This window comes from Phialemonium atrogriseum (genome assembly GCF_030411735.1).
Source record: "Phialemonium atrogriseum strain 8032-3 unplaced genomic scaffold QBC33scaffold_20, whole genome shotgun sequence".
Classification (NCBI taxonomy): domain Eukaryota; kingdom Fungi; phylum Ascomycota; class Sordariomycetes; order Cephalothecales; family Cephalothecaceae; genus Phialemonium; species Phialemonium atrogriseum.
The window spans coordinates 168,709-189,963 of NW_026848157.1; the positions used below are offsets into that span (position 1 = coordinate 168,709).

Here is a 21,255-nt window from a genome sequence, read left to right on the forward strand (position 1 = left end):
ATCTGCCCGTGCTCTGATTCTCCGCATTTCCGGGTTTCAAATGTACAGAATAGTGTTATTAACAAATACTAGAAGAAATAATGGCCCCGCAGACCTCCTAACAACCTGGTAGTGCCCTCCAGGAACCGCCACCTAGTATTAGTACCGTGCCCGGCAAACCACTGACCAAAGGAAAGAAAGAGGTCCAAAGAAAACAAGAGGGACGATGACATCTCTAGACTACGACAGCCACTTCTCAGACAGCAATGTCCCTTTCGGCATCGCATCGTCAAAGACACACCAGCAGCCCCAGGCCGCCACCCGTCTGGGGAATTCGGTCTTGTACCTCGCCGACCTATCTACTATCGGGCTGTTCTCGGCAGTGGAAGGACTTCCAGATGGAGTCTTCGAACAGCAGACCCTGAATGAGTTTGCAGCACTCCCCAAATCCGTCCACAACGGCGTACGAGGTTCTATCCAGGACGCCTTCCGAGCCGGCGGCCTTGACGCATTCCCGAGAGGTAGCGTGGAAGACGTGTCGACGGTGACGATGCACTTGCCGGTCCAAATATGCGATTTCGCAGGTGAGTATTATATGTGACTCACCCTGCGACCTCTTGCAAGAGGAGTCACTCACTGATCCTAGAAACGCCTTCTTCCAGATTTTTCCTGCAGCCTCGAACACGTCAAGAACGCCGGCCGCATCATCGCCAAGACTGACCAGCCACCCCCGGCCTTCTTCAACTTCCCGACCGTGTACCAAGGCCGTGCCGGCTCCGTGGTGGTGTCCGGCACCGAGATCGAGCGGCCCATAGGTCAGTACCGGGACAAAGGTGCCCAGGACACGCCCGTGGTCTTCGGCCCGTCCAGGATGATGGACTACGAACTCGAGTTCGCCGCTGTGGTCGGGAAGCCACTCCCCATGCGCCAGAGACTGAGGGCTACCGATGCCGACGACCATATATTCGGGTTTGTCTTGCTCAACGATTGGAGCGGTATGCTATGCTATTCCACACCCCCATCCACATACCCCCCATCCAATAACTGTCGTTTGCCCTAACCACCCAACCTCTTCCACCCCAGCCCGCGACATCCAAGCCTTCGAAATGGTCCCCCTGGGCCCCGCCCTGGGCAAAAGCTCAGGGACCACCATCTCGCCCTGGATAGTAACCGCCGACGCCCTCGAGCCATTCAAGGTGCCCAGTCTTGTACCTCGCAACCTCCCTGTCCCACCCCATCTCGACGACCCAGACAACCGCAACTACTCGGTCCGAATGCAGGTCGAGATCCTCACCGGGTCGGGACCGTCCACCGCCACGGTCACGGGCGCCTGCGACTTGCCATCCTCCATGTACTGGACGGCGCGGCAGATGGCCGCGCACATCGCCAGCTCGGGAAGCGCGCTGCGCACGGGAGACATCCTGGCCACGGGGACTGTCAGCGGGGCCGGGGCGGGCGCGCGCGGATGTCTTCTGGAGGCTACGGAGGGTGGGACGGAGCCGATTCGGCTGCGCGACGGGTCGACGAGGCGGTTCTTGGAGGACGGGGATGTGGTGAGGATGACGGGCGTTGCGGGGGATTCGTCGTCGGGGGTTGGCTGGGGCGAGTGTGTTGGGCGGTTGGCTCCCGCTCGGCCGTTTTGACCTGGTTTGTACTCTTCCATCCTGCCACGCACCGTCACTGTCTTCGGAGACGCAGGCCAAGACGTCGTCAAACGCCTACATGCACTTGATCTCTTCGGAAATGTTTATTCCTACAACAGGGAAACGTCGTATGCCGACAGCTGAATTCTCCAACGCAGTTATCAATAGGACTAAGACTGGAAGAAATGGTCACAGGCTAAACTCCAACCTGTTACCCGCGTAATCCCTCGTGAAGAACCTCTCAGGATACTCGACCCCCTTCGAACCTGCACTCACTCCTCGTTAGCTTCCGTATCGTACGTATCGCCTCACACCTCCATCGCTTGGCCACAACTCACCCGAGCTCTCCCCACCAGGCTCATCGCACTCCCTTGGCGACCCCTCCCCACCCTCCTGGAAGTGCTTCCACACGCGTAGCTGCAGTTCTCTCAGGGCCTCGGGCCCCGGCACGCGGAAGCACGGGTGTCGCGAGCTCTTGGCCGCCGTCTCCTCGAAGTCTGCGTCGCGCCCGAAGGCGACGTGGACCTGCTGGCCCGAGTCGGCGACGTTGAACCACGCGAGGCGGCCGCGCTGGAGCTGCGGCACGGGCGTCGCGGTTAGGCCGAGCGTGTCGCCGTAGAAGGCGTGCGCGGCGGCGAGCGTGCCGGCCGGGACGACGAGGTTGACATGGGCGATGCCGGTGATCATTGTTTAGGAGAGGTTGGCTGGACAATTACTGTTAAGGATATTGAGCATGAGGAGATGCGGAAGTAAGGCGGGCTGATAAGAGATAGCCGACGTCTTGCTTCCGAAGTCGGCGGTGCGGGGAACATCGGATCGAGCCGAGCCAATACTCGGCCTTTGGTTGTCAATCGCGCCATCAAAGCCGGCTGGTCTTTGCGCGGGAACGCCTTGTGGGGAAAAGACACGGCAGCAGCAAGCAATGGGAAGTGCGTGAGCGGCAAACAGCGAGAGGTGGCAGGAAGCATGTCATCTTCTCAGCCGTCGCATTGGCTTAAGTTCCCAAAACCAACGAATTCTTCCTCAGCCAGCGGGAAGCCCCCCGAGTGAGATCCGACAAATCTCCGAAATCTCCAGACACTGTCCCTTCCAAGTTGGTCGGAATTGGCTCGGCGAGAAGTCAAATCCCGACCAACCTACGCCTGCAGTGATATTGTGATATTGTTAATCTCTGTCTAGGATTCACATTTGCTAATACATGATTCCGATACTACCTGATTCGAATAACTCTCGCTCTGGTCCCATAAGATCGGTCGATTCGCACCTGAGCCTTCCGGGACTGGGTCGGGATATGGTCAGTCTCGACACCGGTAGCCTTGACCCTGGCAACATCGGAAGCAATGTGAGGCCTGGGGCCTCAGCCTGGGACATGCGTCGGAGAGTTCTGGGAGCACTCGGGGGCTTTCCCGTTTTCATAATTAGTAATTACAGGCTTCTCACGAGACAATCCCCGTCTTCGTAGATGCCTTTTGCAGCCCCTTCATCAGCTGTATCAAATTGTCAACCAGATGCGGCCTCGCCATCCCCTCGTGGTTCTGCCGCATGATCCCCATCACAGCCGCCATCACCCTGTCCGGCCGCGACAGGTACGCGTCGTCGTCGACGGGCGCCCCGGGCTGTCGTCTGTCACCATGATCCGAACCGCCGTGAATGCACGGGTTCCCGCTCCCAAGTTGTGTGAACCTCTGCAGCGCGATCCCTTCCGCCTCATCCAGGTACACCGGCTGCTGCGACGGCCCCCTCCCCTGCCCGGCCCACCCACCCAGATCCCGGTCGACCCCCCCGCCGCCGGCGCCGGGGAGACCCTCCTCGGACAACAGGCCAAAGACCCAAAACGCCAGGCTAGCGTGATACACCGCGATGGCAGCGGGCCCCCATATCGCGCCGCGGCGAAGCAGTCTCGCGGCCCGGACGATCTGGCCGGCGTGCCAGACGGCCTTCCTGGCGGCCTCGCCCCTGGCCCACTCGACCATGGTCGGGTAGACGACACGGGCCTGATCTGGCCCTTCCATGCCGGCGAAGAGCTGCATGTCCTCAAAGGGCATGTGGAGGTGCAGGAGGATGAGCTCCAGCCGCATCGAGACTTCCCTGCTACAAGGCTGGGCCTGGGGATAGAGCTGGGGGTCCAGGGAGAGATCGGCGGTGCTGATCCGGAAGTTGTTGAGCAGCTTGATGATCTCGTCGTGTCGGGACGCCATCAGTAGCGCATTCCACCGCCGTGACCCGCTGCGCTGCAGCGAGTTCAGCTGGATGTATTCCCAGGAGAGGCTCCACGCGCAAGACAGGAAGGCGAAGTTGGCGACGGTGTTGTCAACGGTGTTCCGGTGAGTGTCGAGTCTTGCCGGGTCATCCACGTATTCGGCCAATGTCAGTTGCCCCCGGTCTAGGCTGGGGTGGTTTTGTTGTTGGGAGAGGAACAAAGCTTTCCACTCCTCAGGCGTCGCAGCGGACCACAAATCAGCCGAGTCCGGAAACGGGAGCTGCACCTCGGCGTAGGATATCAGGGGGTTGATCAACAGAGCCATCGAGGAGTTGGTGTCATGCTGGAGCAGTCTGAAACACAGTCTCTTGAAGGACTCTTGCTCCACCCACGACCTCCACTTATCCCTGAGGGTCTCGCCCTCGTCGTCGTCGCGGACGGTTATCCTGTGGTACCCCGACTGCCTCAGCCTGCCGTCGCGCCGGAGCATGGTCATCGCGGGCTGGAGGAAACTCTCGGCGATCTCAACCTTCCGACTGCGGCCGCTCCAGAGGCCGATTTCTAGAGTGATGAGAAAGGCCTGGGACAGCTCTAGGTCTCTCGTCAGAGCGTTGTGCTCCTCCCACTAGACATGCCACATAAAATGTCAGCGCTAACCGCACGGGAATTTGCTTTTACAAAACTCCAGACACGCAGGTCCAGCCTTACATGTTTCGGCACGGCAACCCGCACACACTCCTGGATAGCAAACCCAAGCTTGGACAGGGTCGGGTCGGAGGTCAAGACAGCGCCACAGGCGACCATGGCGGCGAGGATCTCGGGCCTCTTCTCGTTTGGGTCGAAGGCGGCGGCGTGCAGGAACGAGTCGGCGCGGGCGAGCGGAGAGGTCAGGTAGTACTGCAGCAGGGTGTCGAGCAGCTCGACGGACGGGAACGAGGCGACGGCGCGGGACAGGTTCTCGGACCGGCAGCTCTGCACGATGGTGGTCAGGATCTTGTCGCGGGCGGCGACGCTCAGACGCGCGCTGGTGACGCGCCTGTCGAGGGAGACGCGTGACTCTGGAGACTCGTGGTCGCCCAGGGTCGTCGAGAAAAGGGGGAGAGATAGGTTATGCTCCTCGGCGGCGCCGTGGTCCTGCGCGTTGGGCCGGAATTTCCAGTGCTTCCGGAAGGTCTCGGTGCATATTTCGGCGGGGCGGCACGGGTCGGCGGATCCATCGTCTGGGGCTTGTTGCCGCAGCCCTTCTCCAGTGGCGCCGTTGTTGATGATGGCGTTGTTGCCGGGGGATCCGCCGCCGAGCTCGAAAGGCACGTTGGTGTTGTAGGCATCGAGGAAGCGCAAGTCCATGTCGTCGAGTTCGATGCTCGAGCTCGTGTCAAAGTCAAAGTCCAACGGCCACATTGGAGTCCATTGCCCGGATGCAAGATTGAAGTCGGGAAGCCCTAAGAATGGCTGCAATTGGGACGGCTGGGAGGAGGCATCCATGATCGGTATTACCCCAATCACACCGGCACCGGGCGAATCAGGCGGGAGGCCGTATGTTTCGAGGAGGTAATTGTTTGGGGAGGACGCCTCCCCGCCTTCTTCGGCCGTCTCGGCGACCGTCGGAGGGGGTGTAATGGCACCCATGGCGGGACGGTCCCAAACGCATTCGATGCCCCTCTCGGTGCACCGGCGGCACGGCTTCCGCTCAGTGCATCGCAGGTGGTTTGAGGCGCAGACTCGGCACGCTTGTGTCACCCGGCCCGGACTAGCCTGGCCGTTTGGCGACAGGGGGCGCTTGATCCTCCCCGTGGGAGAGTCGTGGCTGACAACATGCCTCTTGAGGAGGTCTCTAGTGTGTGGGCAATATACACGCTTTTCTTAGTCCACAGCGCAGGGATATTAACCACTAAACAGGGCGGACAGTGTGTACTCACGCCCTTGTAAACGCTTTCGTGCAGAGGCGACAGCGGTACGGCTTGGACTGGGTGTCTTTTTCATGAGCCCCCAGCTGGTTAATAAAGATACAACTCGCCAATTAGAGAAGTAGTGTAGTAGGCGATACCACAAAATAAATGGTACAGCTCGGACTTACGAGAACGTACGTGGCGGGTAAGATGGTCAGCCCGCTTGTATTGACGTTTGCAGGTGCCGCATTGATAGATGGGTTCGCCAGGGGTGGCAGGCGCAGGAGCAGCACCAGCAGCGGCAGCAGCCATGGGATGATCCATCTTCAGCGCATGCATAGACTCCAGGCGAGGACGCGGATCGCGGCATGTAACGCACGACTGTGGAGTCAGCTGTTCATCGGAAGATTTGGATCGGGAAGAGGTGGGGGAAGAAAAGGTGGAGGGGAGCGAAGCCCATGAAATACGGACAAAAATGGGGGCGACCGACTACTGAGTGGAAATGCGGGGAAGTTGCGGGGAAGTTGCGGGGTGCTAAAGCAGACGCACCGGCTTGCTGCTACGGCATACAGAGATCCGGTCTGGACACAACATTGCCATGTTCCGAAGTGGGGGGAGTCGCTCCTCCACATCCCGAATCGCCACCAACCACTCCCCTTGACTTGTTCGGCAGATGGGGAGGGAGACAGACCTGAGGAGGAAATGACTGCTGCCCCAATGATACAACCGGCGGACCTTGCTTCAAACGATTAAAACCGCCAACCATAATTAGTCACCTCACCTCTACAGCGATATCTAGACCGACACGAGAAGCAAAGCCAACAGCCCATTGTCCTAGGGCCTACGAAAGACAAAAATGAGTACGTGTTTCTTCTGTTAATTATCAATTTTTTGTCGTTTTCCTCCGTGCTCCGTGCTCCGACACTGACACTCAAGGCCGGCTTCCCTCTAATTAGCGAATCTCACCCCTGTGCATTTCTTTTCCCATGGGTCAACCATGATGCTGGGCGAGCCCTCGGACTCTGCCGACTACTGGAAGAGAGCGGGCGACGAGGCATTGGCACACAAGTTCAAGGGCGTTATCATGATGGTGGGCAAGCATAGTCCCCCCTCGGAAAGCATCTAAACACCAGCTGATGGGTTCAAAAGGGTGCACACTGGGACGCCCTGGGCGACAGGATCGAGGTCGCGACAAATCCCAAGCCCGGGAAATCCCCCGTCGCATACGTCCACCCGTCCAAGTACGTCGACTATGAGCTCAATCCAGACCTTGAAACTGCCGACCGCTGCATCTCCATGCTCGCTGACGCCGGCTTCGATGTCTCGGGCAACCCCTCGTTCGACTGGATCCACGACACCTATCTAATTCTGATCCGAATGTTCCCCAACGGCTGCCCTCCTACTGTCCTGATCTCGATGAATGCCCGGTTTGACCCGCACTTCCACATGACCGTCGGCGAGGCCCTGCGCCCCCTGCGGAAGGAAGGCTACCTCCTCATCGGCTCCGGCGGCGCCGTCCACAACCTGTACCGCAACAACTGGATGCCCATGCTGCGGTTCAGCGACAACTTCGCCCAGGAGCGGCCCCCCGAGCCGTGGGCCCTCGAGTTCCGCCAGGCCGTCGAGGACGTCATCAGCCACAACAGCGGGCCGACCCTCCGCAGAGCCATGACCCGGCTCATGAAGCACCCTCTGTATCGTGAGGCTCACGCCACCGACGACCACTTCATGGCTGCCATGTTTGTCGCGGGGGCCGCGGGCGACGAGGAGGATGAGGGCGTATGCGGAGAGCTCAAGGCCGAGACGTGGGAACTGACAAATATGTGTAACAGCCAGTTTACGATTGGAAGCTGGCCGAGGACCCTGGCCTCGGCGGCGTAGGGGCAGGATATTGTCATTTCGAAATTGCTAGACATTTCCATTGCAAGGAGGAACACCGTATTCATAACCAGCTGTACGCTAATTACGAGCACCGTTAATAAGATATGTGGGAATGATGGCGGTAATAGAGCCGAATTCCCTGACGAATGACGATACTCATGATCAATTAATCCACTCCAAACACAGCATGCCAACATCCACATGTGGGTTTATAAATAAAATCATGTCTATCTAGTGTCTAATTGCATCTCTTGTCGCTCAGTTTGGTGGAATAACAGGTAGTGTCACGTAGTTGTGAAACTGCGGTCCAAAGTGGATGTGGTTCGTCCCTTGGAATACCTCGGCCGACCTAGTTGATAACAACATCATGTTAGCAAGCCAATCTCCCAACCGGCTGATGGCACCTCACCACGAACTTACCTATCCACCGGGTCGTTATGCAGGAATATCCCCGAGCCCTGCGTGTCGCCCGACGCCACCTCGAACACAATCCTCCCACCCTTCTCGACGACCACGTTGGTCGGCCAGATCTCAACGTCAACGGCGTATACCTCCCCCTGAATGACGGGCAACACGTCCCGGCTCGTGTAATCGCGGTGGGGCAGCCACGGTCGATGCTTCGGGTGGTTCTTGTTCACCTTCCGGAGAGATACCCTCAACCAGCCCTTTGTCAGTGGCACGGGGTCCCCGGCCGTGCCTGTGTAGAAGATCTCCTTCCCATCGGAGCCGATATGACGAAGCGTGACGAAGAGGTCGATATCCTTGGGCGTCGGCCCGGCCGGGTCGGGGCTCACTGACACGTTCAGATGCGCCGTGACGTGTCCCGTAATCTCCGTCTCGGCCTCAAAGGGCGCCGTCGCAAACTGCAGCAGCTGGGGGCTCGCAATCGTGCCGAGCGCGCGATACGTGAGCTTCTTACGCTGCGAGGCGGCCTGGCTCCCATCACGGGTCAGGCTCAGATCCGGAGTGAGGAAGAATCTGGTGTACTGCGTGCGCGCGATCGGCCACTCGCTCTCCTCCCGCCGGGCGTAGCCCTTCTCCTTCTCGGCGTCGTTGAAGCCGATGTCGCCCTTCCGAAGGACCAGACTGACGGGGGGGACTATCCCTTCCTGAGACCAGCCGACCCGGTCGTCGCCCTTCAGGAACGCGTCCAGGAAGCTCCGCTGCACCTCGACTTCTTCCTCGTAGTAGAATGGGAGGTCGTGCCTGCCGGTTATCATGCGGAGATACTTCAGCTTGGATCCGGCGTGGATGAATCCCTCCACGTTACCGCGCAGGTGAAGCAGGATGCCTCCCCAGTTGCCGACCGAGAGCACGGGGACCTCGATATCGCCCATGTCGTACTCCTTCGACGCGTAGTACTCGTCATCCCGGAACCGATTAGCCGCGTTATCGACATTCTGATCCCTCCTATTCGCCACCAGCTCCCCCTCCTCCAAGTCCCCCTCAATCGTATCCGGGCCCCAATTCCCCGCACTCCTCCCGGGGCGACCATACTGATTCGTGACAACCTGCCTGTCCCACCAGAACCGGATGAACGCATTCGACAGGATCCCGCCGTGCCGGCACCGGTCGCGATAGTAATCCGACATGCCCTCCCACGGCACGATCGCCGCCAAGCCCTTTGGCCGGCGCGCCGCGACCCTCCACTGGCTGCCGGCGTAGTAGCTGATGCCCAGCAGGCCGACCTTGCCCGATGACCACGCCTGCTCGGCCGCCCACTCCACCACGTCGCAGAAGGCCTCGCTGGTGCCCCGCGACATGGTGTCCAGCGTGCCGGGGGACTGGCCCAGGCCGCGCTCGTCGGCGCGGACGACGGCGTATCCGTGTGCGGTCCAGAAGCCCGGGTCCGGGGTTTCCCAGGCTGAGTGGGCGGACTTGTGTTGTGGGTTCACCTCGGAGAAGGACTTGGGATGGAAGCTTTTTATTTTCGGTCATGTGTTAGCTATAGCTGTCGAGGAGGACCGCGTGGGGTGGGAGGGGGGGCGGACACAAAACACACTCTTGATAATGGATGTCCTTCCCGTAGGGCCCGTAGGTGACCAGCACGGGAACGGGGTTGGACCCAGACCCCTTTGGTCGGTACACATTGCACCGGACGAGGCCGTCGGCGGACTTGAGCTTCACGGTGGCGTTTTGCTCAAATATGTAGGGAAAAGAGGTCTCGTCCACGGTGTGGATGTCCTTGATCTCGTTGGGCATGGTGGCGGCGGCGGTTGTCTCAACTCTGGGCGCTTGAAGGATAAAGGTGCGGGCGAAACAGTTGTTGTAATTGTATGAGCTGCAGGCCTGTGCTTTTGATTTTATGCTTCCCGGCTCGGAGCCTAGATCGGGAGAATATTGAGTGCAATTATTCCGACAGATACCTGTTCGGCACGAGTTATCGTCCTGCAGGATGTCGTGCTTCAGGAATGTGGGGGACGGAACTTGGCGACTCTCGGGGATCCCATAAGACGGGGTCCACAATCCCCCTCCGCTCGAGAGAATCAACGTTGGGTCAGTCGTCTCGAGGCGTGTTGGGCTCGCGATTTCGGATTGAGAGACCCAGGGTTCGGCGTCATCGGATGATCGGGGGCTGTCGGGACTGTGGGGGAAGGAGGCAGCGTTGTCTGTGTGGAGCCGAAGCCCGAAACCCCGAGGTTTCCGAAGCCTTTATCGACTCATCGGCCAAAGAGCACCTTCATTCTGAAAAGTAATAATCTGATTACTGTCACCACAGCTGTGCCGATGCTTTAGGCAGGCTGTGCTCTGTTTTCTACAACGCACTCTCTTATTTGCCTTTCGCATCTTCCTTGACTGGGGTCTTCAGTTTTCCCCCCTCGATAGCGCGAGAAATATCTCGCCATAAGAACTTTTGAAATGGCTGCCGAAAAGAAGAGTGGAAGTTCCCTGGAAATCATTATTGTTGGAGCAGGTAATTATTCTTACTTTCTTCCTACCCAGCTCTACATCCCGGCAAATCATAACTTACAAGTTGACCAGGAATTGGAGGGCTTACCGCAGCTGTTGGATTGCGCGAGCAGGGCCATCGAGTCACAGTATAGTAGCATCTCAGTTAGACTTTTACACGGAAGGAGTGTGGCTGATGGGCGTATACCCAAGATCTTTGAGAGGTCCCAGTTAGCCCAGGAAACCGGCGCTGCCATCCACCTCGCCCCGAATTGCCACGGCATCCTCCGAAGGCTCGGCATCTTCCCAGAGAGCTTTGGAGCCAACCCGCTGAACGGCGTGAGTCAGCTGTGGCACTTTTCCCGCAGTCGTTTACGGGTAGCTGCCTAACCAAGCTGACAGATTGTTGAATACGACTATCTCGGAACACTACGCAAGGACATCGATCTGACAGAGGCGTTGAAGATATGGCAACATGTGAGCAACCATAATGACTGCCTCTTCCCCTTCACTAAAGACGAGGTCAAGAATCTAAGTGTGACCGTTAGCCGTGGGTTCTCAGTCACCGTGTTCAACTGCACAACGAGTTGAAGAGGGTAGCCACTGCGGCAACAGGCAAGGGATCACCGGCCGTTCTAAAGACGTCTAGCTGCGTCACTGATGTCGACACATCTACCGGGACCATCACACTCGAAGACGGCTCCACCTTTTCCGGAGACCTCATCATTGGAGCAGATGGCGTGAGCGTAAGAATTCCCCCAGACCTCCTCTCCTTCAACCCGTCTCCTTTTCCTAACGGGAACTACAACAGTCCGCGACGAGAAAGGCCCTTGTCGGCGACGACATAAAGCCGTTCGGATCCGGCAAGAGCGCCTTTCGTTTCTTGATCCCCGGCCAAAAGGTCCGAGAGAATGAGGTCACGAGGCCATTTGCCTGCCGGGAGGGGCGCATGATCATGTGGTTCGGAGTTGATCGCCGGCTCGTCATGTACCCGTGCTCCAACAACACGACAATGAACTTCGTCGCCATACACCCCAGCGAGCTTTCAGCTTCGAAAGGAGATGGTAAGAAGGGGCCGGTTTCCTGCAGAGGGTGCCCTTATTGAAACATTTTTGCTAATGTGGGCATATTATCGCGGGGCTTAGGCTTCGATCGAGGCGGTAGCAAGGAGACGCTTTTGGACATCTACCGCGAGTTCGGACCCGCTGTTCAGGCCCTGCTCGGCATGGTTGAGACCAGCTCCCTCAAAGTATGGACGCTGCTTGACATGGAACAGCTGCCTACTTGGACCAAAGGGAAGCTAGCCCTGGTCGGCGATGCCGCTCACCCATTCTTACCACGTAAGTGCGACTGAAGGAAGCAAGTAATTAGAGCCTGGGCTGGGTTAAGCTGACACTCTAGTATAGATCAGGGACAAGGAGGTAACCAGCGATTTTGCCGGTGAAAATACTAGGGAGTTGTCTGCTGACGATATAACAGGTGGGATAGCTATCGAGGATGCAGCTTCGATCTGCGCTCTTTTCCCGAGTGGCACCCCGAAGGATGAGGTTGCAGCCCGACTAGCACTATACGAAAAGATAAGGATGGAAAGAGCACAGAAGATCCAAGAGTTCACTCGATTTGCTGGGGCGGACCTAGATGACGAAAGGAGAGGGAAATTCAACAGTGAGTGCTTACTGCACTGCCGAACCTCTAATCATTGGCTGTTTCTGCTTCTCTAACAAGTGGGCAGTTATGGAATTTACCAATTACAACTTTGGGCATGACGAGTGGCACAACACCACGCAGCATCTAAAGCAATGGCTCTGGTCGCGCAACGGCAGCCCCTACCTACGCCAACCTATATCCTTCGGGCCGATGACCAGCCCAAGGCAGGACCACTACGGGCGACTAGTCCCTTCCCAGGACGCCAGGTTCACAACTCACTCGATCCGGTTCAAGACATCCACCACCTACCTCCAGACCCTATTCCCGAGCACCGCCTTCAGCTTCGCCTATCCGGGGACCAAGGCCGAGGCGACCTTCCTCTGCACGGAGCTGGACAACCTGGGCTGGCTCGGCGGCAGCGGATACAACTTCTTCGGCCTCTGGATCCACGGCGTCCAGTACACCAAGAGGGACGGCTCCACCCTCTTCGGGTCCTTCCTCCCCGTCCTCTTCGAGTCGCTGTCAGACCCGATCACGACGGGGCGCGAGGAGCTCGGGATGCCGAAGCTCTTCGCCGACATCCGCGTCACCCGGAGCGAGAAGGCGTCGCGCATAGTCTGCAGCTGGAGGGGCGCAACCTTTGTGGATATGGAGCTGGGCGGCCAAGACGAAGAACAAAAAGTGAGCAGCAGCCCGGTCAACGGCACCACCACCACGGAACCTCAGGCTGGGACTGGGACGACGAACCCCTTGACCCAACAGCAGCCCCCGGATCACGGCCTCTTCATCTACAGGTACGTCCCCGCCGTCGGGAAGAAGGGCGTGGCGGACGCCGAGTACGCCGTGTTCGTTAGCAAGGACAAGACGACGACGCCCCGGGTGGTGGAGAGGACGCTGCCGGCGCGGGCGGTGGATTCTCGGATCGACGTCCGGGCCGGCGATTGGAAGTCCCTGCCCACTCTCCACCACGTCGCGTCTGCGTTGTCCGAGGTACCGGTCTACGAGATCCTGGAGGCGAAGACGGAGGAGGGGCACGGGGTGGAGGATCTGTCGCAGGCGGAGAGGATTGAATGATGGGGGAGGCTAGGTTGTATGATATTCGTATTTATTTAAGTCTAGTACTATCTCCACCTAAGTGAAGCCGACGCTACCGAAGGAATGCAGGTGCTTCATGACAGCCTCTCAATAGGCTTCTCTTTGCAGCCGCCCCAAGCCACGCTTTTCACAGTCAGCCACTACTCTCCCAGAAATTCGCCGCCCCCTCCAGATCATCCACATTCAGCAGATCAACGCCGTTGTCCCATAGCGTCCTCCACACGGCATTTCTAGTCCCGACAGGCCACCCGGGCTGGTCCCAGTACCGGACACCGATTCCCCTGCCGTGCGCGGTAGCGACCTGACTCCGTAGCGTCTGGAGCTGCTCGTCGTCGAATGTCTGGTTGCGGATGTCGCCGAACACGACGGCGAAGTCGGTGCTCGCGATGGGGCTCACCTCCTTGGTGATGTTGGCGAACGTGGTCTCTAGCGTTGCCAGTGGGCCATCCCAGAAGTAGTCCCGCTTCGAGACGCCCTGTACTTGGCTGAGTGGCGTGTTGCCCGTGCCGATCACGGTGACCGGGCCCGGCGTCACGTCGGTCCCATCGAAGGTGGTGAGATAACCAGCTGCGCGGAGCGGCTGGAGGGCGCGGACCACGAAGGGAAAGGTGCTGGCGCCATCAGTCTTGACGTCGACCCAAAGGTAAAGTGTCTGGCCACTAGAGGTGTCGAAGACGCCGTTCTTGGTCGGCCCTGACACGTAGCTGCTGTTCGGGTTCTCGGCGCGGAGGACGCTGAGGATTGGCTGAATATATAAGCTGTCAAACGTGCGACTGGCGGTGAGAGCACTCCGTTCGTGGCCGACGAGCAGGGTTCCGTTGACTAGCCATACGTCGGCTTCGACGCTCACGGCACCCACCGAGAGGGCGGAATAGAAGGGGACGGGGCGCCAGTAGTCATTGTGCGAATGCAGAGCCTTTGGAATGATTCCCTGCGTCAGGGCCGTAGGGTAGGTGTACCGCCCAGTCCCGGCTTTGGAAAGAATTTCACGAAGGGGCTGTGAGATGGGGATGTCAGACTGAGCCGTTGCTACGGCGACCAGCGCTAGGAGGAGGAGCGACGAGCAAAGCATCATGATCCACGGAAGAGAACTGCTTTATGGAAGCTATCTTCGTATTTAAACCTTGGATAAATTGCCTTGGGACGTTGCACCATATTTATATACTCTTCGGAGATCCGGAAAGCTGTATCGCCATGACGTTGACGCATGCCGAGCTTGTCAGGGGTGTAACAATATTTTCTCCGCTGGCCAATGAACCACTCCACGTGGCCCTCTCCACATGCAGAAAAACCGTGTTTTGCAATCATTTCTATCTGATCCTTGGATCGACAAGTAGACTTCCAAGAATAGCCATGTGTGACCAATTATTTTCCACCACTCAAGTTTATGATAAATGTGGTATGGTTATCACAAGATTGTTTGTCGTGTTGACGTATCACGAGACTCACATGTTCCTGGGATGTAAGACGGGCAGTTATTGGAAGTGACATTTCTAGGATTAATCCCTAATCCTAACCATCCCAGGTCAAGTCTATTCCAGCCCTCGGGCTCATATCGGGACGTCTCATTAGTTTCAATTACCTCTGATTTGCAAATGCGGGATAATTGCCTTGATTCTGATAAACAGGGAGTCTTTCTCTCATTTTGTTGCAATTGCAGAGATATATATGCCAAAGTGAAATTAAATTAAGTTACCTTCATAAGATCTCACACGAGAGAATTAGAATTATCTCACCCCTTTCGTCCCGGGCCCTTTTGATCATGGGATAATAGTCAGACTTCAATATTCCCATTCTCTTCAATATCCGGCACCGCTTCTCAGTTCGATGTTCCATTCGGCAGCACCTCGAGGACCCCAACCCCAGAGATGGTGTTCTCGTCCGATACGGTGTTGTTGCCCTGCCCGTTGGCGGTGCTGAGGACGACGTAGGTCTGGCCCAGGGGTGGCAGCTCGCCGCTACTGGTGTCGTTGGCACCCGGGAGCTTCTGAATCTTGTACTGCGACCGCATTTAACGTTAGCTCCCGCCCTTGTACCCCCCTTCATATGCGAATGAGCGATTGTACTTACATCCTTGCCGCCCTGAGTGACGTAGGTCTGCACATAGTAAACATTCAAGCCGGAGTAGAACACAGCATAGACTGCGGTATCCTTGGTAGCCAGACCCGCAGACATTGCATTGGCATAGGCGTTGGAGAATGTCACGCTCGAGCTGCCCTCGGTGTACGGATACTGGCTAGGCTGCAATGTCAGGGGCGGGAAAGCCTTGAAGGGCAGCGGAGCCGCCCCCGGAGCGAAGCCCGTGATGAACTGTGCGGCCAGCGAGAAGACGGCGTTGAAGTCCAGAGGAGTGTCCATGGGTTTCGGGAAGGGGGCCTCGCCCAGGGCAGCGCGCACGTAAGCCGCGTGGCGAGCCTCGACGGTCAGGATGGAGCCGGCCGCGGTCAGGTACGCCTTGTTGGCGATGGCGCCGGCGGCGCCCAGGTAGGCAGAGACGCCGACTCCCTCGAGGATGGCGGAGAGCGCCACAAAGGACTTGACATCGGTGCTGGGGAAGGAGTATGTTGCTTCCTGGACTGCCTTTGCGCCGAGGGCGGTGGCGAGGAAGGTCACATGGTCCTAGATAGATGAATTATTGTGTTAGAACACAAATCTGACAGGGAAACGGAAGTAATGGGTTATTCAGAGCAACAGATCCCACTCACCTGCTCGTCGGCATAGATGCTCATCAGGTTGTTGTAGAAAGAAGCCTCGAAACCAGCGTTGCAGAAGTCTTGCTCGGTGTAGTTGGCGAGGCCTTCCTGGTAGAACTTCCTCTCCAGAAATTCCAGGGTCAAGGCGTAGTTCAGGATGTCAATGTCGGCTCCTGGAGGAGGGTCGAAGTTGGCCTTCTTTACGAGGAGGGGGGAGGCTGTGCTGGATCCGACGGTCGCAAGGACCGTCAAGAGCAAGGAGGATCTCATAATAAGGTCGTGTTTGTTGTTGTTCTGGGATTAAATATCGACTTTGATGGGTTTCTTGACTTGCTAAAGGTTCTATCAGGGGCACAAGTCGAGAGCATCGTCAGCATTATATAAACTTATCCCATATTCCATGAACGCATGTTGCACAAACTCCAGCCCTCGTGTTAGCCACGAGGCACTTGCAGCTTTTGCCTCCACCACGATAAGTGCCGCTCGTCGTTCTCTCGGATGGAAAGTTATCCGGGCATCAAGAGACATGTCATTTCTCGATGTCACGACGCTTAGCATCATGATCGACCAAGAAAATAGCGAGGAGAACAAGGAACAAAGCCGACTCAGAATGAGACAAGTCCCTCAGCCAGAGAAGTGTTCTCGAATCACCCCTGTTGAAGTAACTTATTGAGGTACCGTGATGGATGACGTGACGCGCGCGGAAGGCTCACGGTCTGTAAAGGGGCAAACAATTACTGGCGCACTCCATACATCATTCCCAATCGAAACTTCTCGGTCAAATAAGAAGAGACAACCCCGTTTTTCTTTCTTAGCTCCACGAGGCTATTCGCCAAAAAGGAGGAAAAGGCGCCTTACTACTACTCAACCATGCCCAATTTGCCGCCAGCGCATCTGCATTGGGTCATTATCTGGGTGATACCAAACCACGGGCCTAGCGGCGACGTTAAGAGTGCCAATCTCAAGAACGTGTCGACCCGGATCCAGCCCCACCCGCCGGATCCACGGATTCCCGAGACAGTAGTTGGGCTGTTCCGGTTGTTTGGTTGGCGGGTTTTGGGACACCCAGGGACGCTAAGAAACTGTGGATAACGGACTTTACCGACCGCCCGGGCTCTTCCATCATCGGTGACACCATTACTACTACTTTCCTGCACCCAGGCTGCCAGGATACCCCAACGCCGATCATCGCCCTGTAGTCTCTCCCCTGCGTCGACCCGACCAGAGACGGGCTCCATTCTTGGCGTCCGTCACTAATTACTGTGGTAGACAGCGTTAGTCGCATGCCTAATTGTGGCGAACGATATTTTCGATCCCGGGCATATGACAGATGTCGAGGGGTCGACGACTCGTGGAGGATCGAGTGCTGTCGGACGGAGTAATCATGTTGTCGACGGCGATCGTAGATTTTGCTCCTCCCTTGACTTTTTGTTTTTGCGGCTTGTTGTCTCTGAAGCGAGCATTTCCAACTTCCTTTTCCCCTCTTATCTCTGCACGATATCCTGCCGTTCCCTCTTTCTAAGATTGGCAATTTTCTCACAGGTTTATTTTGATAGATAAATTGCACGCAAAATAATAATAGATTCCCCTCATCCATCGCGGCGCCGCACTACCTCGAGGAGAGCCGCGCTGCGTGCACACGGCTGCCCGACGCGCTGCGGCGGTTAAGCGTCCGGAGGGCGTGGGCGGCGAAGGAGATGGAAGAGGCGGCTGTTGCATGCTCTCAACGGCGTGACAAACTAATACTGGTTCTTGTACTCGCCGCTCCAGTACTGGGGCAGTTCGGCGGAGGATCGCCAGTGATCGTAACACAAGCCAATGCATCAAAGTCCTCGATAAGCAGGCAACAGGCACATTGTCTTCGTTATTCGCCGTCCCCAACTGTATAGTTACAGTTAGCCGAGCCTACACACCTACCCAAATTGGCTCAGAGTCTCGTGCTTGGTGGAAGGAACTCTCCCAGTTCCTTCCATTATATTCTCGCCCGACCATCCCTTCCTCCATTCTTTTTAAAACGAAGGGACAGCAATCTCTTAGTTACAGATCTACCCTAAGACATTTTCCCACTGCGTCTTCCCTAACAACGTAATTGTCACCACTATAGCTGTAATACCAGCAGAATATTGCCCAATCCCTGTACCACCCTGGACGTCTTCCATGACAGTACTCCAAATCACAGTGAGAAGTAGCGTGACCACAACCGCCCCCACAACAAGTGTCCGTATAAGACCCCAGTTAAACCCCTCCACGATGTACACTCCCCACCCTACGGGCAGAGATCCGAGGTCCACTCCGCAGCTTAGCCTCGCCATACAATTTCTTTAGGAGCCGGTTGATTACCGCCGAGCCGGTGTGGTCGCCCGGCTCGAAAAAGGAGTGCATGAAGACCTGCGGGTGGACCGGGTACTTCCCGATGTCAGGCGGACACGGCCGGTAGGCGTACTCGCCGTTGTAGACTTCTTTGATGGAGGGGATAGAGTCGACTTCTATGTTTCCCACGCACTCTCGCGACTTGTGTCGGAACATGAGTTCGAACTTGGGTTCTCGTCGTGTTAGGATTTGTCCTCGGCTTAGAGCCGGCTTGGCTTGTGGCTGAAGGAGTTTTGTCTCACCTTGACATATTGAATCGTTTTTGGGACGGTGAACGGTTTGCGATTTCGCGTTCCACGCATCTCGTCATATGCCGTCCTAACCCTCTGAAACAACACTTCGTCGTGCCCAACGTTTGTCAGGTCCACGTTTCGCATCGTTGTGCGGTTTGGGTCGCTGTTTATACAAAGCAGTAGGTAACGTTTGGTCCCGGGTGCGTGGACGGAATGCTGCAGCTCGTTGCTGTCTGACAGGATGGTCGACGGCGGGGTGGAAGGGGCGTTTCCGCTAGTGTCCACAGAACCTCTTTGTGGCAACGAGCTCTGAGATCCCGGTAGCGACGACGACGTGGAGCCGCTTTCGGAGCCGCTCACAGATACCGTTCGCGAGTTCGACGGACCGGCAGCGTCCTGGGGCGAATCGCACCCCGCCATCCGCGCAATCTTCGGGGATTTCGATGTTCAACCTCTTGCCACATTTCTAACGCAGAAGTCAGTCGCTTCCCAACCCCACGGACGGAATCACTAACGCAGTTCCAGCTGACACGGAGACGTCCGGCGTCCGGTCGTGACTGTAGCAGGATAATGTCTGATATAGCGCCAACGACCCTTCGCAGTTTTGCTCGAAACTTCCAGGCACGAGACTGCCCACTCTCATGGACCGCACCGGAATTGTCGTCTTCTTCGAGCTTCGCTGGGCTGGCCCGATCGAATACGCTCGCCATATCCGTACCGAAGCTCTCCACCGAGCTAGCGCTGATGCTGGGCCGCCTTTGCTCATGCGTCGATTCTCGCTCCGAAGAAGGGGTACAATGACCAATAATAGCGCTCAGGGGGAGGGTACTGTTGCCTCCAACTTCCCCTGCAGTGGCTGTTTCATCGTCCTTCCCGCCCTGTTGCTCGAAATCGACTTCCCCATCGTCCTCATTTACCGCAGAAGGGGGTATGGTCTCATCACCTGTCACCCCAACGTCCCCGTCTTCGTCAGGGGTAGGGGCACCTGAATCGTCTCCAGAATTTAGGGCCTTGCTTTCCCAGCCCATGTCACTCCGGGGAAATTCGCCGGAAAACTCATCAAGGTAGGAGCCGTTAAATTCACGGTAGATTCTAGCTGAGTTGATAGGGAAATCTTTCAATTCTCATTCGCATCAGCCAGCCAGTCGGAGTTATCGACTAGGTGAGGTGGGATGTGCCCGGGGGTGAAGTGTGGGAAATCTTGAGAGGTCGAGTACGACGTCGAGGTTGATGGCGTGTGTTCTTGCTTCAACGGCAAGGAATCTGGGTCGGCCATCGGGGGTGGCTGCTTAAAAATGTCACGGGCCTCATCATCCGAGACGTAGACCGGGATGCCGTCCGTTTTGTCGTGCATCCTCTTTCCAGTGGCTTTGGTCTGTACATCAATCCATCCGTGGCCCATCTCCATGTGCTTCTTGTAACGGGACTCTCGCGTTGACTTGTACGGGCACGGCTTGTACAGGCACTGGTAGAAGGGCGGGACAGCCAGATGTTTGGGATCGACGTGGCGGTCCAGTTCTCCCTCAGTCGGCCAGCCATACTCGCTATATTTGCAGGTAGACACCGGACACTCCCAAGGATGAGTGTGAGTCTTCTCGTGTTTGGTCAGGTCGACGGGGCGTCTGAATCCCCTGTCGCAGCCAGGCTCACGGCACTTATGGGGGGCGTACTCGCCTTGCCTAGCGTTATTCTTCCGGCGGGCCATCACGATTTGCATTTCGTCTCCAACCTCCAACTCCTGGGTCATAGACTGCTTCCGCTCGACTGAGTTCTCGTCGACGTCCCGGTCCAGGCCCACCGGTTTGCCAGTGGCAATGGAGATGGTCGTGCCGTCCTTTTTGACTGTAACCAGCTCGGCGGGTTGGCCATTCTCGACAAGACCACCAATAAGCTTAGCCTCATCAGCTCCACTCTCGTGAGCGATAGCTAAATGTGAGGCGTAATGCTTGACCTGGTCTACGAAGTCGATAAAGTACCCGTTAGTATAGGGTAGATCCCCATGTCGGGTTTTCTCGCCGTCGCTGAGATAGTCGACGGTTGCCCGAACGCATCCACTAGTCGTCAAGCAGAAATCCAGGTACAACGCGGAAGATTTAGACCTCTCCTATTACGAAAAGCCGTATAAGTATTTTCCTTGACACCCAGATTTTGGAAACCAACGTACCGGAGCCCTAAGGATCAGGGATCTTTCGAGATCTCGCAGGCAGATGACCTCTTTCTCTTGAATTCTGCTCGGTATGTCGGCGAGGATGGGCTCAAAGTCCTTTAGAGACGGCTCAGCTAGTAGAGGTTGAAGAATGTGCTCGCGGATTTTGTTGATAGCCCGGATGCTGAGGCTGGGCGAATTCTCCACGACGAACCTCGTGATGGCCGATGCCTTGTTGGATGACACAAAAGAGCTGCCAAGTCCGCTGTCAGACTCGTGGTTGCCAGCATGGCCACGGTGGTGTCGAGAAGTCACCAGGTACTGCTTGCCTCTCTTGGCTGTCTCGGTTTCCTTGGCCATGGCCTGGTCGACGACCATAGGGAGCGATAGGGTGCCTCTAGGAACGAGGGATCTGGAGTTGCAGTCGGCTTTCTCGACCAACGGCGGCGGCGGAGCGTTCAAGGTAGTCTCAGAGAGGTTCGAGTTCTCCGCCCGCTGAGGCTGCGATGGGCGACCACCATCTGTAGCCGACCACATGGTCCAAATTTAGGTTTGAATGATCGTACAAGGAGATGATGGGCTGTGACAGG

General features: G+C 57.0%; 10 protein-coding genes across 10 annotated transcripts; 3 read left to right on the forward strand and 7 right to left on the reverse strand.

Moving 5' to 3' along the window:
• Positions 1 to 205: 205 nt before the first annotated feature.
• QBC33DRAFT_621398 (fumarylacetoacetase) lies at positions 206 to 2,241 on the forward strand (the record flags this gene model as incomplete). Its single annotated transcript, XM_060432800.1, has 4 exons — positions 206 to 563; positions 642 to 974; positions 1,063 to 1,585; positions 2,046 to 2,241. The coding sequence occupies 4 exons, from the start codon at positions 206 to 208 to the stop codon at positions 2,239 to 2,241; spliced, it is 1,410 nt and encodes a 469-aa protein (XP_060281395.1).
• Positions 2,242 to 2,754: 513 nt separating this feature from the next.
• On the reverse strand, positions 2,755 to 6,133 carry QBC33DRAFT_593178 (uncharacterized protein). Its single transcript, XM_060431712.1, has 4 exons — positions 5,900 to 6,133; positions 5,742 to 5,796; positions 4,531 to 5,656; positions 2,755 to 4,447 (listed from the first exon to the last, which is right to left on the reverse strand). The coding sequence occupies exons 1-4, from the start codon at positions 6,048 to 6,050 to the stop codon at positions 3,059 to 3,061; spliced, it is 2,721 nt and encodes a 906-aa protein (XP_060281396.1). The 5' UTR covers positions 6,051 to 6,133; the 3' UTR covers positions 2,755 to 3,058.
• Positions 6,134 to 6,249: 116 nt separating this feature from the next.
• On the forward strand, positions 6,250 to 7,592 carry QBC33DRAFT_612554 (Extradiol ring-cleavage dioxygenase, class III enzyme, subunit B; the record flags this gene model as incomplete). The annotated part of the gene is made up of 3 exons (XM_060432490.1): positions 6,250 to 6,571; positions 6,668 to 6,801; positions 6,861 to 7,592. The coding sequence occupies exons 1-3, from the start codon at positions 6,568 to 6,570 to the stop codon at positions 7,590 to 7,592; spliced, it is 870 nt and encodes a 289-aa protein (XP_060281397.1). The 5' UTR covers positions 6,250 to 6,567.
• Positions 7,593 to 7,802: 210 nt separating this feature from the next.
• On the reverse strand, positions 7,803 to 9,892 carry QBC33DRAFT_621401 (Alpha/Beta hydrolase protein). The gene is made up of 3 exons (XM_060432801.1): positions 9,595 to 9,892; positions 8,013 to 9,512; positions 7,803 to 7,941 (listed from the first exon to the last, which is right to left on the reverse strand). Exons 1-3 carry the CDS (start codon positions 9,792 to 9,794, stop codon positions 7,851 to 7,853), a joined length of 1,791 nt encoding a protein of 596 aa, XP_060281398.1. The 5' UTR covers positions 9,795 to 9,892; the 3' UTR covers positions 7,803 to 7,850.
• Positions 9,893 to 10,291: 399 nt separating this feature from the next.
• QBC33DRAFT_612556 (uncharacterized protein) lies at positions 10,292 to 13,202 on the forward strand (the record flags this gene model as incomplete). The annotated part of the gene is made up of 10 exons (XM_060432491.1): positions 10,292 to 10,506; positions 10,575 to 10,630; positions 10,695 to 10,820; positions 10,884 to 10,958; positions 11,030 to 11,227; positions 11,293 to 11,545; positions 11,627 to 11,821; positions 11,888 to 11,902; positions 11,961 to 12,146; positions 12,214 to 13,202. Exons 1-10 carry the CDS (start codon positions 10,452 to 10,454, stop codon positions 13,200 to 13,202), a joined length of 2,148 nt encoding a protein of 715 aa, XP_060281399.1. The 5' UTR covers positions 10,292 to 10,451.
• A 14-nt stretch (positions 13,203 to 13,216) lies between these two features.
• On the reverse strand, positions 13,217 to 14,422 carry QBC33DRAFT_544874 (PLC-like phosphodiesterase). The gene has a single exon (XM_060428499.1). The coding sequence runs from the start codon at positions 14,296 to 14,298 to the stop codon at positions 13,357 to 13,359; it is 942 nt and encodes a 313-aa protein (XP_060281400.1). The 5' UTR covers positions 14,299 to 14,422; the 3' UTR covers positions 13,217 to 13,356.
• Positions 14,423 to 14,735: 313 nt separating this feature from the next.
• QBC33DRAFT_174805 (ferritin-like domain-containing protein) lies at positions 14,736 to 16,392 on the reverse strand. The gene is made up of 3 exons (XM_060422374.1): positions 15,929 to 16,392; positions 15,294 to 15,842; positions 14,736 to 15,222 (listed from the first exon to the last, which is right to left on the reverse strand). Exons 1-3 carry the CDS (start codon positions 16,184 to 16,186, stop codon positions 15,043 to 15,045), a joined length of 987 nt encoding a protein of 328 aa, XP_060281401.1. The 5' UTR covers positions 16,187 to 16,392; the 3' UTR covers positions 14,736 to 15,042.
• A 963-nt stretch (positions 16,393 to 17,355) lies between these two features.
• Positions 17,356 to 18,663, reverse strand: QBC33DRAFT_593195 (uncharacterized protein; the record flags this gene model as incomplete). Its single annotated transcript, XM_060431713.1, has 3 exons — positions 17,356 to 17,626; positions 18,187 to 18,451; positions 18,529 to 18,663. 3 exons carry the CDS (start codon positions 18,661 to 18,663, stop codon positions 17,526 to 17,528), a joined length of 501 nt encoding a protein of 166 aa, XP_060281402.1. The 3' UTR covers positions 17,356 to 17,525.
• Positions 18,664 to 18,793: 130 nt separating this feature from the next.
• Positions 18,794 to 19,547, reverse strand: QBC33DRAFT_561012 (uncharacterized protein; the record flags this gene model as incomplete). Its single annotated transcript, XM_060430100.1, has 2 exons — positions 18,794 to 18,985; positions 19,035 to 19,547. The coding sequence occupies 2 exons, from the start codon at positions 19,545 to 19,547 to the stop codon at positions 18,794 to 18,796; spliced, it is 705 nt and encodes a 234-aa protein (XP_060281403.1).
• Positions 19,548 to 19,636: 89 nt separating this feature from the next.
• Positions 19,637 to 21,202, reverse strand: QBC33DRAFT_561013 (uncharacterized protein; the record flags this gene model as incomplete). The annotated part of the gene is made up of 2 exons (XM_060430101.1): positions 19,637 to 20,623; positions 20,684 to 21,202. 2 exons carry the CDS (start codon positions 21,200 to 21,202, stop codon positions 19,637 to 19,639), a joined length of 1,506 nt encoding a protein of 501 aa, XP_060281404.1.
• Between the last annotated feature and the right edge of the window lie 53 nt (positions 21,203 to 21,255).

Bases quoted from the DNA above. Each gene is read 5' to 3' on its own strand.
- QBC33DRAFT_621401 (XM_060432801.1), bottom strand. From the start codon at position 9,794: ATGCCCAACGAGATCAAGGACATCCACACCGTGGACGAGACCTCTTTT. The intron at 9,513-9,594 runs GTGTGTTTTGTG...GAAAATAAAAAG, and splicing joins AAGGACATCCATTATCAAGA to CTTCCATCCCAAGTCCTTCT. The intron at 7,942-8,012 runs GTAAGTTCGTGG...GTTATCAACTAG, and splicing joins CATAACGACCCGGTGGATAG to GTCGGCCGAGGTATTCCAAG.
- QBC33DRAFT_593178 (XM_060431712.1), bottom strand. From the start codon at position 6,050: ATGCATGCGCTGAAGATGGATCATCCCATGGCTGCTGCCGCTGCTGGT. The intron at 5,657-5,741 runs GTGAGTACACAC...CCCACACACTAG, and splicing joins ACGAAAGCGTTTACAAGGGC to AGACCTCCTCAAGAGGCATG. The intron at 4,448-4,530 runs GTAAGGCTGGAC...TGGCATGTCTAG, and splicing joins GGGTTGCCGTGCCGAAACAT to TGGGAGGAGCACAACGCTCT.
- QBC33DRAFT_174805 (XM_060422374.1), bottom strand. From the start codon at position 16,186: ATGAGATCCTCCTTGCTCTTGACGGTCCTTGCGACCGTCGGATCCAGC. The intron at 15,843-15,928 runs GTGAGTGGGATC...TCATCTATCTAG, and splicing joins GCATCTATGCCGACGAGCAG to GACCATGTGACCTTCCTCGC. The intron at 15,223-15,293 runs GTAAGTACAATC...ATGCGGTCGCAG, and splicing joins TCACTCAGGGCGGCAAGGAT to TACAAGATTCAGAAGCTCCC.
- QBC33DRAFT_544874 (XM_060428499.1), bottom strand. From the start codon at position 14,298: ATGATGCTTTGCTCGTCGCTCCTCCTCCTAGCGCTGGTCGCCGTAGCA.